General features: G+C 38.0%; 1 protein-coding gene across 1 annotated transcript in view; it reads right to left on the bottom strand.

Annotated features, from left to right (window-relative positions):
* Positions 1-16225, bottom strand: part of LOC118591823 (zona pellucida binding protein) — a 136989-nt gene that overhangs the window by 19767 nt on the left and 100997 nt on the right. The window contains exon 7 of the mRNA XM_036200229.1: positions 8827-9004. Coding sequence (XP_036056122.1) covers positions 8827-9004 — 178 coding nt within the window. The remainder of the gene's footprint in view (positions 1-8826; positions 9005-16225) is intronic.

The following is a 16225-nucleotide window of genomic DNA, read 5'->3' as shown; positions in this document are numbered from 1 at the left end:
GAGGAAAACTCAGGATTAGGAATTAATTCAGTAGGAAAGAGATTGAAATACTGAAGAGAACTTGGAATTGAAAAATTCAATGACCCAATTAGAAAAACTCAGGAGGAAGTCTTATAATAGAAAGGATCATGTAGAAGATACAATGACTTTAAGAGAAAGTAGAGGAATTAGACCAAGCAAACAAAGAATACAAATTTTTTTAAATACACAAAAGAAACAAACAAGAACTGTAAGATACAATGAAAAGACCAAACCATTGATTTATAGACAGATTAAGAATTTGAAGCAGCCAGGTGGTGGTGGCGCACACCTTTAATCCCAGCACTCAAGAGGCAGAATCATAAAACCTTTGCCCAAATTAAGGAAAGACATACTCATATAGACATAAGAACCACAAAGAATACCAAATAGATAGGACCAGAAAAGAAACTTTCCATGCCATATCATAGTAAAAACATTAAGTACACAGAACAAAAATAGAACATGAAAGTACCAAGAGAAAAAACACAAGTCATATATAAAGGAAAACTCATCAGAATAACAGCTGATTTCTCAATAGAAATTTTAAAAGCTGGAAGAGACTAGAGAAATGTAACCCAATTCTAAACCCACTAATGCCAACCTAGACTACTGTATCCCACAGAACATTCTGTCATACTTTAAAGAAAAACTTCCCATCCTATAAACAAGATAAAAAAGAGGGGAACACGGCTGCTTAGAGGCAGAGGAAGCCTTTTCACCATGGCTGCCAGATGGATCTATGAATTGGGATGCAGGGTTTACCATTTCAGTGGGAGGTCTAAATGAGGAAGTGAACCACTGCTTTGGGAGCTCTTTCTACAGGCAGGGCGGGCCAGCGGTCAACATCCACATGCCAAAGGACAGAGTCATTGCCAGCCCCAAAGCTATGGCTTTGTTGAATTCTTGAGTGAGGAAGATACTGACTGTGCCATTAAAATTATGAACATGATCAAATTCTAGGGGAAGCAACTACTTATAGTTATAAGGCATCAGCTCACGACAAAAACATGGATGTAGGAACCAATATTTTCATTGTGAACTTGGACCAAGAAATTGATGAGATGCTGCCTTATAACTCTTTCAGAGTACTTTCTTGGGGATCATCTTACACCCCGCCCCAGGATTATTTAGTTCTCTGACACAGGAAACAGGGTTATGCCTTCATTAAATTTGATTCATATGCTTTGGATGCAGCAATTGAAGTCATAAATGGGTGTGGCTGATATATTGTGTACCCGCATATGCTTATCTGGGGGTCAGAGAACAGAACAGCCACTATATTAATATAGGTTTAGGCAGTGGTAGCACACACCTTTAATCCTAGCATTCTGGAAGCAGAGATCTGTCTGGATCTCTGTGAGTTCAAAGCCACACTAGAAACAGCCAGGCATGGTGTCACACACCTTTAATCCCAGGAAATGATGGTAGGAAACAAAAAGGTATATAAGGTGTGAGGACCAGAAACTAGAGCCTTTTAAAGCTTTTAGCTTTTAGCAGCAATTCAGCTGAGATCCATTCAGAAGAGGACACAGAGGCTTCCAGTTTCAGGAAACAATATCAGCTGAGGAATTGGAGAGGCAAGGTTAGCTGTGGCTTGTTCTGTTTCTCTGATCTTTCAGCATTCACTCCAATACCTGGCTCTGGGTTTGTTTTTATTAATAGTACCTTTTGAAATTCGTGCTTCAAATGGGGAATATCTCTGTACCATGGTATCACTGTGTCTTATGGCTTCAAAAAGGATTCTAAGGGAGTGCCATGGCTCAGTAGATCCACAACTTCTGACAGCCTAGAAGCCACTATCGCAGGCTAACTACCCTCATCAGCTGTTTGTAGATGGATCTCCTCGATGCTCCCAATCCTATGGTTTAATGCTTCGGCTCTGGGCTTCCTCCACCAGGCATGCCTCTTCCTGGCTCCTTCCCACCTCCAGTGCCAATTCCTGGAGCTCTCCCTCTAGGATATCCCCAGTCATGGCATTTCCACCTATACTATCTGGAGCAAGAGGACATGACCCTCAACAGCAAGAACTCCAGGACTTCCTGGACACAGACATTCACACCCTTATTCATTCCTACCAGGTGGGATACCCCTATGTTGCAGATGCAGCTGGCTCACCAAGGTTCTCATGGCCTAAGACACTCCCATGCTAGATCTCTGGGGACTAGCCACCCCTCTATCCACCTCCTGTAATGCATCATCCTGAACCTAAACCAATGGGCACAACCCCTGCCTGTAAGGGCCATCTTTTGGATCTCTCATAAGGTAGTTTGAATGTAATTGGCCCCCATAAGCTCATAGGGAGTGCCTTGTTGAAGTAGATGTGGCCTTGTTAGGGGAAGTGTGTCACTGTGGTGGCAGATTTTGAGGCTCTCTATACTCAAGATACCACCTAGTGTCTCAGTTGACTTCCTGTTGCTTACAAGATATAGAGCTCTCACTTACTACTACAGCACCATATCTGCCTGCATGCTGCCAGGTCCCACAGTGATGATAATGGACTTAACCTCTCAAACTGTAAGTCACTGACTTAAATGTTCCTTTATAAGAGTTGCCATGGTCATGGTGTCTCTTCATAGCAACAGAAACCCTAAGACATTCATGAATCACCTAGGTCTCCTGTGCCTCCACATGGTATGTGTGGACCTCCTCCACTCTGATGCCCCTCATGGATAAACTGGCTCTCTGAGACCCCCTCCAGTGGGGGCCCCCTCCCTCCATTCAGACATACTCTACAGCCCCAGTTCCACCATGTGGTCTGATTCCAGGCCCATTTCCTCAGTAAATTGCTATCCTTTGTCTCCCTCTTACATCCTCTCAGTATCTTCATTTCTTGGACCAATCAGAGATGCTATAGCTCAATGGGGCTAAAGTACTATCAACTCTTAGCATCTACATCCCAATTTCAATGTCATTTTTTCCATAGGAGCTTTTTCTTCATTTTTGATGAAAATGTTGTTCCTAATGTTTTATACATGTACAGTAATAATAAAACTATACTTCTTGCTAGAAACAAAAGCAAACTAAAAAAAAAAAAATTATGTCAACCAAATTAGCTCTACAAAGAACACTGGAAACAATACTTCAGGCTGATGCTAAGTATAGCCCAGAAACTGCAGAAAGAAAACAAATGAAGGTGTTGTTACAAAACAAACAAACAAACAACAACAAAAAAAAAAAACAAAAAAAAGGTAAGATTAAGAGCACAAAGAGCCAACAACAACAAAATGACTACCATAACACCTACCTTTCATTGGCCTCAACTCACCATTCAAGAGACAAGGTTAGGTGAATGATTAAGAAACAAAATCAGCCAACCGGTGGTGGCACACTTTCAATCCCAGCACTCAGGAGGCAGAGGCAGGCAGATCTCTGTGAGTTTGAGGCCAGCCTGGTCTAGGACAGGCACCAAAAACTACACAGAAAAACCCTGTCTCAAAAAACAAACAAACAAAAAAAGGAACAAACAAACAAAATCCATGTGTCTATTTTCTAAAAGCAATTCATCTTACCTTCAAAGATAGGGGCCACTTTAAAGTAAAAGAATGAAAAAAAAAAAAAAAAAGCAAATGGGATCAGAAAGCAAGCAGGAATCTATCCATTATCAGACTAAAACAAGCAATAGATACAGAAGGACATTGTGAGAGTCAACGTTACATTGTAAGTTTTAATTACTATGCCTTAGAGATCTATGAAACAAAAATGCCTCTGATCTGCAAGCCTCTTACCCAAGGACAGATAGTTCCTGAAATGCTGGAGGCTATTTTTGGAGAGATAACAAGCCACACATTTTCATTTTCCTATCAAGTTTGGTTGACCCATCTGTACCAGATGTGCTTGGTCACATGTGGGCGGGGGAGGTATGTAGGCAGGAAATATGTCAGGATGTATGCTTGCCCTGATTGGATCTGATGGGAAATACAATGAATTATGGGTTTTTCTTCATAAGTCCTAAAATTCTTTCTTTTTAAAAATTTATTAAGGAATTTTTTTTTCATTTTACACACCAACCACAGATTCTCCTCTCTTTCCTCCTCCCACCCCACCAGCCTTCCCCCCTCAACCCACCCTCCATTCCCTCCTCTGACAAGGTAAGGCCTCCCATGGGGAGTCAGCAGAGCCTGGTACATTCAGCAAAGGCAGGTCCAAGCCCCTCCCACTGTCTCAAGGCTGTGCAAGGTGTCCCACCATAGGTAGTGGACTCCAAAAAGCCAGCTCATGCACCCGGGGTAAATCCTTATCCTACTGCCAGGGTCTCCTTAAGCAGATCAAGCTACACAACTGTCTCATTTATACAGAGGGCCTAGTTGAGGCTTATGGAGGCTCCACAGCTGTTGGTCTAAAGTTCATGAGCTTCCCCAACTAGTTTGGTTTGGTTGTCTCTGTACATTTCCCCATCATGATCTTGATGCTCCTTATTCATAGAATCCCTCTTCTCTCTCTTCAACTGGACTCCTGGAGCTTGGTCTGGTGCCTTAAACCCTTCTTAAACCATACTTGTTTCTGGGCCATTTCTCAGAAACCTGGTTGTGAACCTGGCCAGAACCCATCGACCTGGCTGGTATTTAATTAAAGCCTGCTTCAAATTTGGCTTTGAACTGTGATAATAGTCTTATCCTCAATTGGTGGGATTATCAACACTTCATTCTAATCAAGGGAATAACTAGCCTAGCAGACATCACAATCCTAAACATATATGCAACAAACATTGGCCTTCTCAATTTTGTAAAATGCATACTATTAAACTTAAAACCTCGGATTAAACTCCAACTCAATAATAGTGGGTGATTTTCAATACCTCATTTTTTCCAACCAACAGATCATCTGGGTAAAAAACAGAGAAACCTCAGAATTAAATGACATCATATACCAAATGGACCTAAAGCATATCTATAATATCCCACCCTAACACCAATGAATACACATTTTACTTGACAGCCCATGGAAGCTTCTTTAAAACAGACTATATACTGGGCACAAAACAAATCTATACAAATTCAGAAAAATTGAAATAAATCATGTATTGTATCTGACTACAAGGCAATAAAACTTATAATCAACAGCAAGGTATCTCTAGTAAAAATATAAATTCATGAACATTAAACAATGCAATAATGAATAATCAATGGGTCAAAGAGAATAAAAATGGGTAAAGAAAAAAGGAATTACTGGAACTAAATGTAAACAAAACCACAACATAGAAGAACCACTGGGACACATTACAAAAATTCTTAGGGGAATTTACACCTCTAAGCACCTACATCACAGAACCAGAAAGAGCATAAATAAATGCCTCTATAATGCAACTCAAGAATTTGGAAAAACAAGAACAAATCAAGCAAAAATTCAGTAGATGGCAAGAAATAATAAAAATCAGAAAATTACAAAATTAACATATAAAAATTACAAAGGATCAAGTATAAATAAATCTAAGAAGTAGTTCTGTGAGAAAATAAACAAGTTCAACAGATTAGTTGCCTAATTAACCAAAAGAAAGAGAGAACTCAAATTAATAGAATAAGAGACAAAATGGGAAACATTATAATTGATACCACAAAAATCCAAAATATTTTGAGGAAATACTTTAAAAACCTATAATCCATTAATTTGGAACTTCTAAAATAAATGGACAAACATTTAAATACATTCAAACCACCAAAAGCTGGGAGAAGAGTAACAATTTAAACTGACCCATTAACAAATAAGGAGATCTAAATAGTGATAAAAAGCCTTCTCACTAAAATAAGCCCAGGTCCAGATGGATACACATCAGAATTCTACCAAACATTCAAAGAAGATCTACAACAGAAGGTGCTCCCCCAAACTCATCTATGAAACTAGTATAACTCTACCAGAAAAACGAAAAAACTAAAACAAACAAAACACACACACAAAATTAGCACAACATCTCTGAATGAACATAGATTCAAAAGTCAATAAAAATACTTTTAAGCCAAATACAGGGGCATATATCAAAAATATTGTCCATCCTGATCAAGTTGGCTTTATCCTTGAAATGCAGGAATGGATCTACATAGCTATAGTGATAAACAGTCATCTGATATTTGACACAAGTACATACTGAAGAAGACAGCCAATGGTGCTGGGAAAACTGGTTGTGTACATGTAGACGAACTAAAGTAGACCCATATCTATCACCTTGCACAAAAACAAACTACAAATGAACAAAGACTTCAGATGAAGAGAGGAGGTGGGGGACTGGGAGGTGAGCAGAATTAGGATGCATGATGTGAAACTCCTAGAGTCAATAAAGAAGTTAAATTTAAAAACAACAACAACAACAACCTGAAACGCAGAAACAAGGAGACAAGCAGCACCCTATAACACATTGCAGTAGGAAAGTACTTTCCTAAAAGTACCCTACCTGCCCAAGAATTAAGACTGACAGATGGGGCCTCATTAAGCTAAAAACTGTGTACAATAAAGTAAATAATCAACTGAGTGAAGAGGATCCCCCAAAATGAGAATATTTTCCAGCTTTACATCTGATAAAGGATTGAAACTCAGAAAACACACACAGAGACACAGACACAGACAAGAAAACAAGCAACCCAATTAAAATGTAGACAATATCTCTGAACAGAGAAGATTCAAAAGAAGAAATAAAAAATGGCTAATGTCTCAAGAAATATTCACCATGCTTAGCAATTAGGGAAATAAAAATCAAAACAACTTTGAGAAGATGGCTATTCTTGGTTAGCAATTTGTCTATATCTGGAAGTAACTAATACCAAAGTATCTGGGTACACCTTTGAGAGAATATGTTCTTGTTTAAGTTATTTGAGGTGGGAAGACCAGCATTTAAACCAGATCTTTTGATGTGGGAAAACCCACCTTTAATTTGGGCCATACCTTCTGATGGCAGCCTATATAAATGACATGGATAAAGGAAGTGCTCACTCTTTGCCTGCTTGCTCTAGTTGTCAAGTCTACTCCTTCACTAGTATTAGAGCCTATTTCTTTGGGATTCTAATGTATACTTAAGAGCAACTGAGACATCCAGCCTCATGGACTGAACAACTACTGGATTCTTGGGCCTTCCATTGGTAGATAGGCATTGTTGGGCTCGCTGGACCACTGCCTGTAAGCCATTCTGATAAATATCATGTAAATACACACACACACACACACACACACACACACACACACACACACACACACACATTTTATAAGTTCCATTCCTCTAGAGAACCCTAATACATAATCTTACCCCAGTCAGAATAGGGAGGCTAAAGGAAACAACTGACAACAAATGTTATCATGGATGTAAGTACTGGTGGGACTGCACACTGCTAAAGCCACTATGAAGATAAGTGTGGAAAATTCTCACATAGCTAAAAATAAAACTACCGTATGACCACTCCTCAGCATATGCCAAAAGAACTCCACATCATAATTCATAAATAGATACCTGCTCGGTTATGTCCACTGCTGTTCTATTCACAATAGCTAGGAAGTAGAAACAACTTAAACATCCTCCAACTGAAGGAAGAGTAATGAAAATATCGTATATATAGTCAGTGAAATTCTACCCAGAAAAAAGAAAAATGGAATAATGAAATTTGCAGGTGAATGGATGAAACTAGAAAATATTATACTGAATGAGGTAAGCCAGACCTAGAAAGACAAATGCTTCATGTTTTCTCTGTGGATATCAGCTCCAAATCTTTAGATCTGAGTATATAACCTAAAGCAACTGCCAATAATAGAAAAGCACAAAGGAACTAAGGTAGGAGGCAAGGGCATTACAGAGGAATAGTGGACGCACTTGCTTTGAAGGAGGAAATGAGGAAAATGGGTCAGGGAGACTAACCTGGGCAGGGGCAGAGAGTGAGAAGGTTGTAGGAAGATAACACCAAGGATATTTGACAATGCCATAAGGAATCATTTTAGATTTCCTTCTAATGACATATAATATTAAGTTCAGATGCATATATAGAGAGAGAGATGCATTTTAAATGAAGTTACATTACTTGGGGTGTCAATACTCTCCCTCAAAGCATAGGCTAACACGACCCCCAGTGCCAGGCATGGTAAACCTGCTTTCAAATGATTGTTCGGGAGAACCCAACAGACCCCCAAACATTATTGGCTTTGTGCTAGGTGCCTTCTAGAAAAAGAAGTTAGCGCACTAATGCCAAAGACACACTTCAGGCACAGGTCAGAGAGGAGAACCTACTGCTGTCACTTTGCTAAGCCAGTATAGTTTCCAAGTGCCCTCTAAACACTCGCCTTTATTATCCCCAGGTGAATGTAGCTCTCACCCCTCATCAAAAAGCTTCTCTTTGCAGCCGATAGATAGAATTCTAGAATGCCACAACTGCTCATACCGCCACAACTACTGATCTTGAAACATTATAGACTGCAAAACAACGTCTGCACTTAAGACTAGGGGACATTAAAGAAGAGGAGACAGGAAGGCTGGAAGAGCCAGAGGACCAGGACATCTGCTACAAGACAGTTTCTTTCTCCCTTTCTCAATTTTAAAGAGGACAAAAAGTAGAGGAGTAAAGGGACAGTATCTGTGGGAGGGGTCAGGAGGAGGAGGCATGAATGGGATTTGAGATATACTGCAGAGAATTCTCAAAACTATAATAAAATATATTATTTTAAAAGTTAAGACAGTTTTTTCTTTGTACATATTTAGAATGCAGTTTCTTCAAATACATTATTTAAAATGTGTCAAATCTAAATGACAATTTTAAAAGAAGAAAACATTCAGTTAAACATAATTGAAGCAAGAGAACTTGTATCCACATAAAACATGAAATGTAGTTTATTACATACCACAGCACTCAGGGCACCTTGGATGTTTCAGGTCATTTATCCCATACCCTGGATAGCAGCGGTTAATCCACACCATTTGAAGGGTTCCTTCAATGTAGTATATTTCAGGCAGTGGCTCCACACGTTTGCCCAGGACTTCTACTTGCTGATTAAAAAATCTCTCTATGAGATTTTTAGCCTGCATTAGAAATAGAATTTTAAAAATTAATTATCTGTAAGGCTAATATAAATTTAGAACAAATAATGCACAGGAAAAAGTCTCAAATTCTTTAGTTAAGATATACATAACACACAATAATGAAAGTCTACCACTCATGCAAACACCTCAAATGTTTCAAAATGTACTTCTATTTTTATATGTGATAGAAATAAATGATTTTTATTTAGCAAATTTTGGACCTTTTGGACTTTGAGTAATTTACAGATAGGCAACTGAGAAAAATTAAGTCAACTGTTTAAAGTTAAACACATCTATGAAATTAAATTTACTTAAAATATTTTATGTTACTAAAAGTATGTCTTCTACTACCCCCTTCCTTACTTTATGAAGGAAAATTAGGCTTAGAAACAAGATAAAATGTGCTAAGTTCTAGTTCTTTGTTATACAACTAAACTTACAAATAACAGGACAACACTGACAGATAATCACCTGGATATCTGCACTACTGGCTCTGACTTGGTTGCTTAGAGTAATAAGGGGCTGTGGTTTCCACTATGGCGTCCCACCTCTACATGAAATACAAAATATGTTCATGAACTCAAACCCACTGCAAACTGTGAGTTTCCTCGGCATCAAGGATCAATGCCTCCAGTCTCACCAGAAGTCAGGATAACTGTGAACACTGCTCTTGAAGCTCAAGTTGTCTGACTTCTTTGATTACCTTCATAAGTATGTTATTTCCATGAAAAGTTCAAGAATTATTAAACCTTTTTAAATAAACTTCACTTAACATAAATATGAATCTTGTTTCTCTATTACTCAATTACTTACATGTTTTCACATATTAAATATTTTGCAATTTTGATTAGCTCTGTCTGATGAATTTTTCACATTTACTTGGTCAGACATAAATTTCATTTAAGGATGTACTGAAAGAATTAGTTATAGGGAGCTGAAGAGTTGGCTCAGCAGTTAAGAGCACTTGCCACTATTACAGAGGACTTGGGTTCCATTCCCCGCATCCACATGGCAGTTCATAGCTTCCTGTAATTCAGTTCCAGGGATCTGGCAAATTCTTCTAGCCCTCACCATAGATGGAGAAAACAAGATATTCCATGATAAAGTCAATTTCAAACAATGTCTATCTACAAACCCAGTCATATGGAGACAATAGAAAGAAAATTCAAACACAGGGAGGTCAACTACACCCATGAAAACACAGGAAATAATCTCACACCAGAAGTACCATAAGAAAGGAAGTGCCTGCATGTGTACACACACACACAGACACACAGACACACACACACACACACACACACACACACACACACACACACACATACTAACAAATACATGACCATCACCAAAAACAACAACAAAATAACAGGAATTAACAATCATTGCTCATCAACACCTCTCAATATCAATGGGCTCAATTCCACAATAAAATGACACAGACTAACAGAATGGATGCAAAATCAGGATTTATCCTGCTACATACAAGAAACACACCTCAGCATCAAAGATAGACATTATCTCAAAATAAAGGGTTCACAAAAGATTTTCCAAGCAAATAGACCTAAGAAGCATATTGGAGTAGCCATTCTAACATCTAACAAAACAGACTTCAAACCAAAATTAATCAAAACAGATGGGTAAGGATACTTCATACTCATATAAGAAAAAATCCACCAACAGGACATGGTAATTCTTAACATCTATACCTAACCACAAGGGCACCCACATTTGTAAAAAGAAACATTACTAAAACTTAAATCACACATTGACCAACACATTAATAGTGGAAGACTTCAATGCCCTACTCTTACCAATGGACAAGTATGCCAAACAAAAATTAAACAAAGAAATAGTAGAACTACCAGACATTATGAACCAAATGATCCTAACTGATATCTATATAACATTTCACCAAAGCACACAAGAATACACCTTCTTCTCCGCACTTCATGGAGCATTCTCCAAAACTGGCCACATACTTGGTCACAAGGCAAGTTTCAAAAGATATAAGAAAATTGAAATAACCCTCTGTATCATATTAAACCTCCCAGAGATTAAAGCTGGATTTCAAAATCAACAGAAAGCTTAAAAATTCATGAAAACTGAACAATTCTCTACTGAATGAAAAAAAATGGGTCAAGGAAGAAACAAAGAAAAGTTAAAGACTTTCTAGAATTCAACAAAAATGAATGCACAACATACCCAAACTTATGGGTCTCAATGAAAGCAGTGGTAAGACAAAAGTTCATAGAATTAAGTGTCTACATAAAGAAACTGAAGCAATCTCAGTACACCAGAAAGCTCTATAACAAAAAAGAAGCAAGCATACCCAAGAGAGGTATATGACAGGAAATAAACTGGAGGCTGAAACCAATAAAATATAAACAAAGAGAATGATACAAAGAATCAATGAAACAAAGACTTGGTTCTTTGAGAAAAATCAACAAGTAAGACAAACCCTTATCTAAGACACAGAACACAAAATCAAAAATGACACTGAGGAAATCCAAAGAATCATTAGGTCATACTTTGAAAACTTGTATCCCACAAAATTGAAAAATCTAAAAGAAATGGACAATTTTCTTGTAGAAACCATTTACCAAAGTTAAGTCAAAATCAAATAAACAATGTAAATAGGTCTATAACCATTAAAGAAATAAAAGCAATAATTAAAAGTCTCTCAAGCATAAAAATCCCATTTTAGTGTTGAATTGTAACAAACTTTCAAGGAAGAGCTAATGACAAAACAGAAACAGAAAGAACATTGCCCAATTCGTTTTATGAGGCCACAGTCACCCTGGCATCCAAATCACTCAAAGATTCAACAAAGAAAGAAAATTATGGATCAATTTCCCTCATTAACACTGATGCAAAAATACTCAATAAAATACTTGTAAACTGAATCCAAGAACAAATAAAAAAGATCATCCACCACAGTCATGTGGGCTTCAGCCCAGAGATGCAAGGATAGATAGTTCAAAACACAGAAATCCATCAAGGTAATCCACCATATAAACAATCTGAAAGAAAAAACCCACAGGATCATCTCATTTGAAGCTAAAATGGCTTTGACAAAATCCAGTAGCCCTTCATGATAAAAATCTTGGAGAGATCAGAGATAAAGGGACATACCTAAACATAATAAAGACAATTTATAGCAAACCTATAGCCAATATCAAATTAAATGCAGAGAAACTCAAAGCAATTCTACTAAAATCAGGAAAAAGACAAGGCTATCCACTCTCTCCATATCTATTCAATATAGTACTTGAAGTTCTAGCTATAGTAATAAAACAACTGAAAAAGGGGATACAAATTGTGAAGGAAGAGGTCAAAATATCATTATTTTCAAATGATATGATAGTATACATAAGTGATCCCCAAAATTCTACCAGGGATAGAATGCTACAGTTGATAAGCACATTCAGTGAAGTGCCTGGATACAAAATTAACTCAAAAAAGTCAGTAGCCCTTTTATATACAAACAACCAATGGGCTGAGAAAAAAATTAGGGAAATAACACCATTTAATTTAATTTAAAGTCACAAATAATATAAAATATCTTGGGGTACTAACCAATCAAGTAAAGACTTGCATGAAAATATCTTCAAGTTGTTGAAGAAAATATTTGGAGAAGATATCAGAAGATGGAAAGATCTCCCATGGTCATGGGTATAAATCAGTAGGATTAACATAGTAAAAAAATGGCCATCTTACCAAAAGCAATCCAAAAGCACAGATTCAACACACTATTCATAAAAATCCCAACACAATTCTACAGACCGTGAAAGAACAATATGCAACTTCTTATGGAAAAACAAAAAACACAGGATAGCTAAAACAATCCTGTACAATAAAAAAAGAACTCCTGGAGTCCTATCACCATCCCTGAGTTCAAGCAATACTGAGGAGCTAAGGTAATTAAAAACTACAAGGTATTGGCATTAAAAACAGACAAGTTAATGAATGGAACTGATTGAAGATCCAGACATAAATCCATATACCTATGGATTTTTTTTAAAAGAGGCCAGATATATATAATAGAAAAAAAGCATCTTGAACAAATGGTGCTCATCTAATCAGGTATCACCATGTAGAAAAAATGGAGAGGGATTCATATCTATCACCATGCTCAAAACTCAAATCCATTTGGATGAAAGACCACAACATAAAACCTGAACCTGACAGTAGAGAAAGTAGGGAATAGCCTTGAATGCACTGGAACAAGAGACAACTTCCTAAACAGAACATGGACAGTGCAGGTACTAAGAATGACAATTAATAATGGGATCCTATGAAACTGAAAAGCTCCTGTAAGGCAAAGGAGACTGTCAATAGAACAAAATGGCAGCCTACAGAATGGGAAAAGATTTTCACCAACTCTATATCTGACAGATGGTTAGTATCCAAAATACATAAAGAACCCAAGAAACTAGATATCAACTGACTAAATAATCCAGTTTAAAAATGGAGTACAGATCTAAGTAGAGAATTCTCAATAGAGGAATATCAAGTGGCTGAAAAACACTTGAAGAAATGTTCAACATCCTTAGCCATCAGGGAAATGAAAATCAAAATGACTTCTGAGATTCCACTTTACACCTTTCAGAATGGCTAATATCAAAAACATATGTGATAGCTCATACTGTCAAGGGTGTGGAGCAAGGGGTACACTCCACCATTGCTGGTTACTGTGCAAACTTGTACAACCAATATGGACATCAATATGGAGGTTCCTCCAAAAATAGGGAATTGATATACCTCAGGACCCAGCTATACCACACCTGGGCATATACCCAATGGACACCCTATCCTACAACACTTAACTATGTTCATAACAGCTTTATTCATAATAGCCAGAAACTAGATGTTTCTCAACCAAAGAATGGATACATAAATGTAAATGGTACATCTACACAATGGAGTATTACTCAGCTGTTAAAGAAAATAATATTGTGAAATTTTCTAGTTCCATGGATGAACTAGAAACAAAAATCTTGACTGAGGTACCCCAGACCCTGAAAGACAAACATAGTATGTACTCACTCATAAGTGGATATTAGTGGTTAAGTAAAGGATAATCCACAGACCCAGAGAGGCTAAGGAACAAGGAGGCTTCAAGACAGGGATGCATGGAGCTCTCTAGGAAGAGGAAATAGACTTTGCAAGTGGACTGGGGGTGGATGGAGAAAGAAACAGGAGGCAATCAGGCTGGGGGCAGAAGGATGGAGGGAAAGAGTACTGGGAAAGATGATTGGGAGCCATTTCAGGGGCAATGTGGAATCTGTAAGGGTAACCCAAGTGAAGACTTCTAGAAATGGGAAATATAGAGCCTGAACTGGCCATTTTCTTTTTTATTTGTTTAATGTTTTGTTTTGTCTTATTGTTTTTGTTTTGTTTTTTAAGACAGGGTTTCTCTGTGTAGCCCTGGCCATCCTGGAACTTACACTGTAGATGAACCTAGCCTTAAACTCAGAGACCATCTGTCTTTACCTCCTAAGGTCTGGGATCAAAGGCTTGTGCCACCACCACTTGGCCTAAACAACTTAGTTCTGTCAGGTTCTGTTGTTTTGTTTTTGATTTTTGTTTTGTTATATGAGTCAGGGTTTCTCTGTGTAGCCCTGGATGTCCTGGAACGAACTCTGTAGACCAGGTTGGACTCAAACATAGAGACACCCCTGCCTCTGCTTCCCAAGTACTGAGATTAAAAGTGTCCACCACCACTGCTCCTGGACATCTTCTATAACTGGGTAAGTCTTCCACTGGTAGGAATGGGACATCAACCCAGTCACAATATCTTCAGCCTAAAATTTGTTCTTCCTGTAAGATATTCTACATTAATGGTGGTATAGAACCTGTGGGAGTGGTCAACCAATGACTGGGCCAACTTGAGGTCCACATCATGAGAGGGAGCCCACACCTGACACTGCCTGGATGTCCAAGAACCAGATACTGCATAGACCAGAGACCTAGAATAGAACCAAACACAACTGGAAAAAAAGTCAATGAAATTATTCTTAGTGGTATTCTGCTACACATAGACAAGAGCCTATCCCACTCATCATCAGAGACATTTCATCAGCAACTGATGGAAGCTGATGCTCAGACCCATAACCAAAGATTAGACAGAGCCAGGGAGACCCCACAGAAGATGGGGAGGGAGGACTATAGGAGCCAGAGGGGTCAAGAACACCAGAAGAACGTAGTTCACAGAATCAACTAAACAGAGTTCATAGGGGCTCACAAAGACTGAAGCAACAATCAGGGAGCCTGTATGGGTCTGACCTAGATCCTCTCCATATATGTTATGGTTGTGTAGTTTGGTATTCTTAAGGAACTCCTAAAAGTGGGAGTGGGGATTGTCTCTGACTCTTGTCTGCTCTTGGGACCTTTTTTCCCCCGTACTGGGTTGCCTAGTCCAGCCTTGATATGAGGGTATGTGCCTACTCTCGTTATAAATGTTTATGCCATGTTAGGTTGATATCCCTGGGAGGCCTCCTCTTTTCTGAAGGAAAACAGGAGAGGAATGGATCTGGGGTAAAGTGGAATTAGTGGGTGGAGGACTCTGCAAGGAGTAGGGTCAGGATGTAATATATGAGAGAATAATGATGATGATGATGATGATGATGATGATGATGATGATGAAGATGATAGATAGATAGACAGACAGATAGATAGGTAGATAAGAATCTAGGAATCTACAGGGGGGAAATTAAACTCATCAGTTGAGATTATAATTAATATTTTAATGTGAAGGAAGGAATCTTAAAGGTGTCTTCAAAGAACAAAAAGTATAATTCTTGATACTCAGGCAACAAATGAGAGGTAGATGAATCAATATAATGACCCAATAGAGAATTGTGGCAAGTGATAACTCAAAACTTGAAAGTGTCTTTGTCATTTTTAAGAATACCAGATCAGGGATAATTTGATCTGGTATCTGAGTCAGGCAGACATTTGTGATGAAAAGTGAAGTTTAAAGGCAGAACCAAAAAATGAAAAAGGAAAAACAAAGGGTCCTGTAGCAACTTGACTTCAAGAGAACTTGTAATCTATTCCTAAGTTCAAGGATTTCAGAACAAAAAACTGACATTCACTTTACAATGTTGAGACATATTGGATCCTATAGCAAAATATGAAGAATCCATTCTTCATTCTGTAATGCTACTGAAGTGGTGACTATTCCATAAAACTGAAACTTTTTCTAGAAAGATGAGGCTC

This window comes from Onychomys torridus, chromosome 10 (assembly GCF_903995425.1).
Source record: "Onychomys torridus chromosome 10, mOncTor1.1, whole genome shotgun sequence".
NCBI lineage: Eukaryota > Metazoa > Chordata > Mammalia > Rodentia > Cricetidae > Onychomys > Onychomys torridus.
This window is presented reverse-complemented; position numbering and strand designations above follow the sequence as displayed.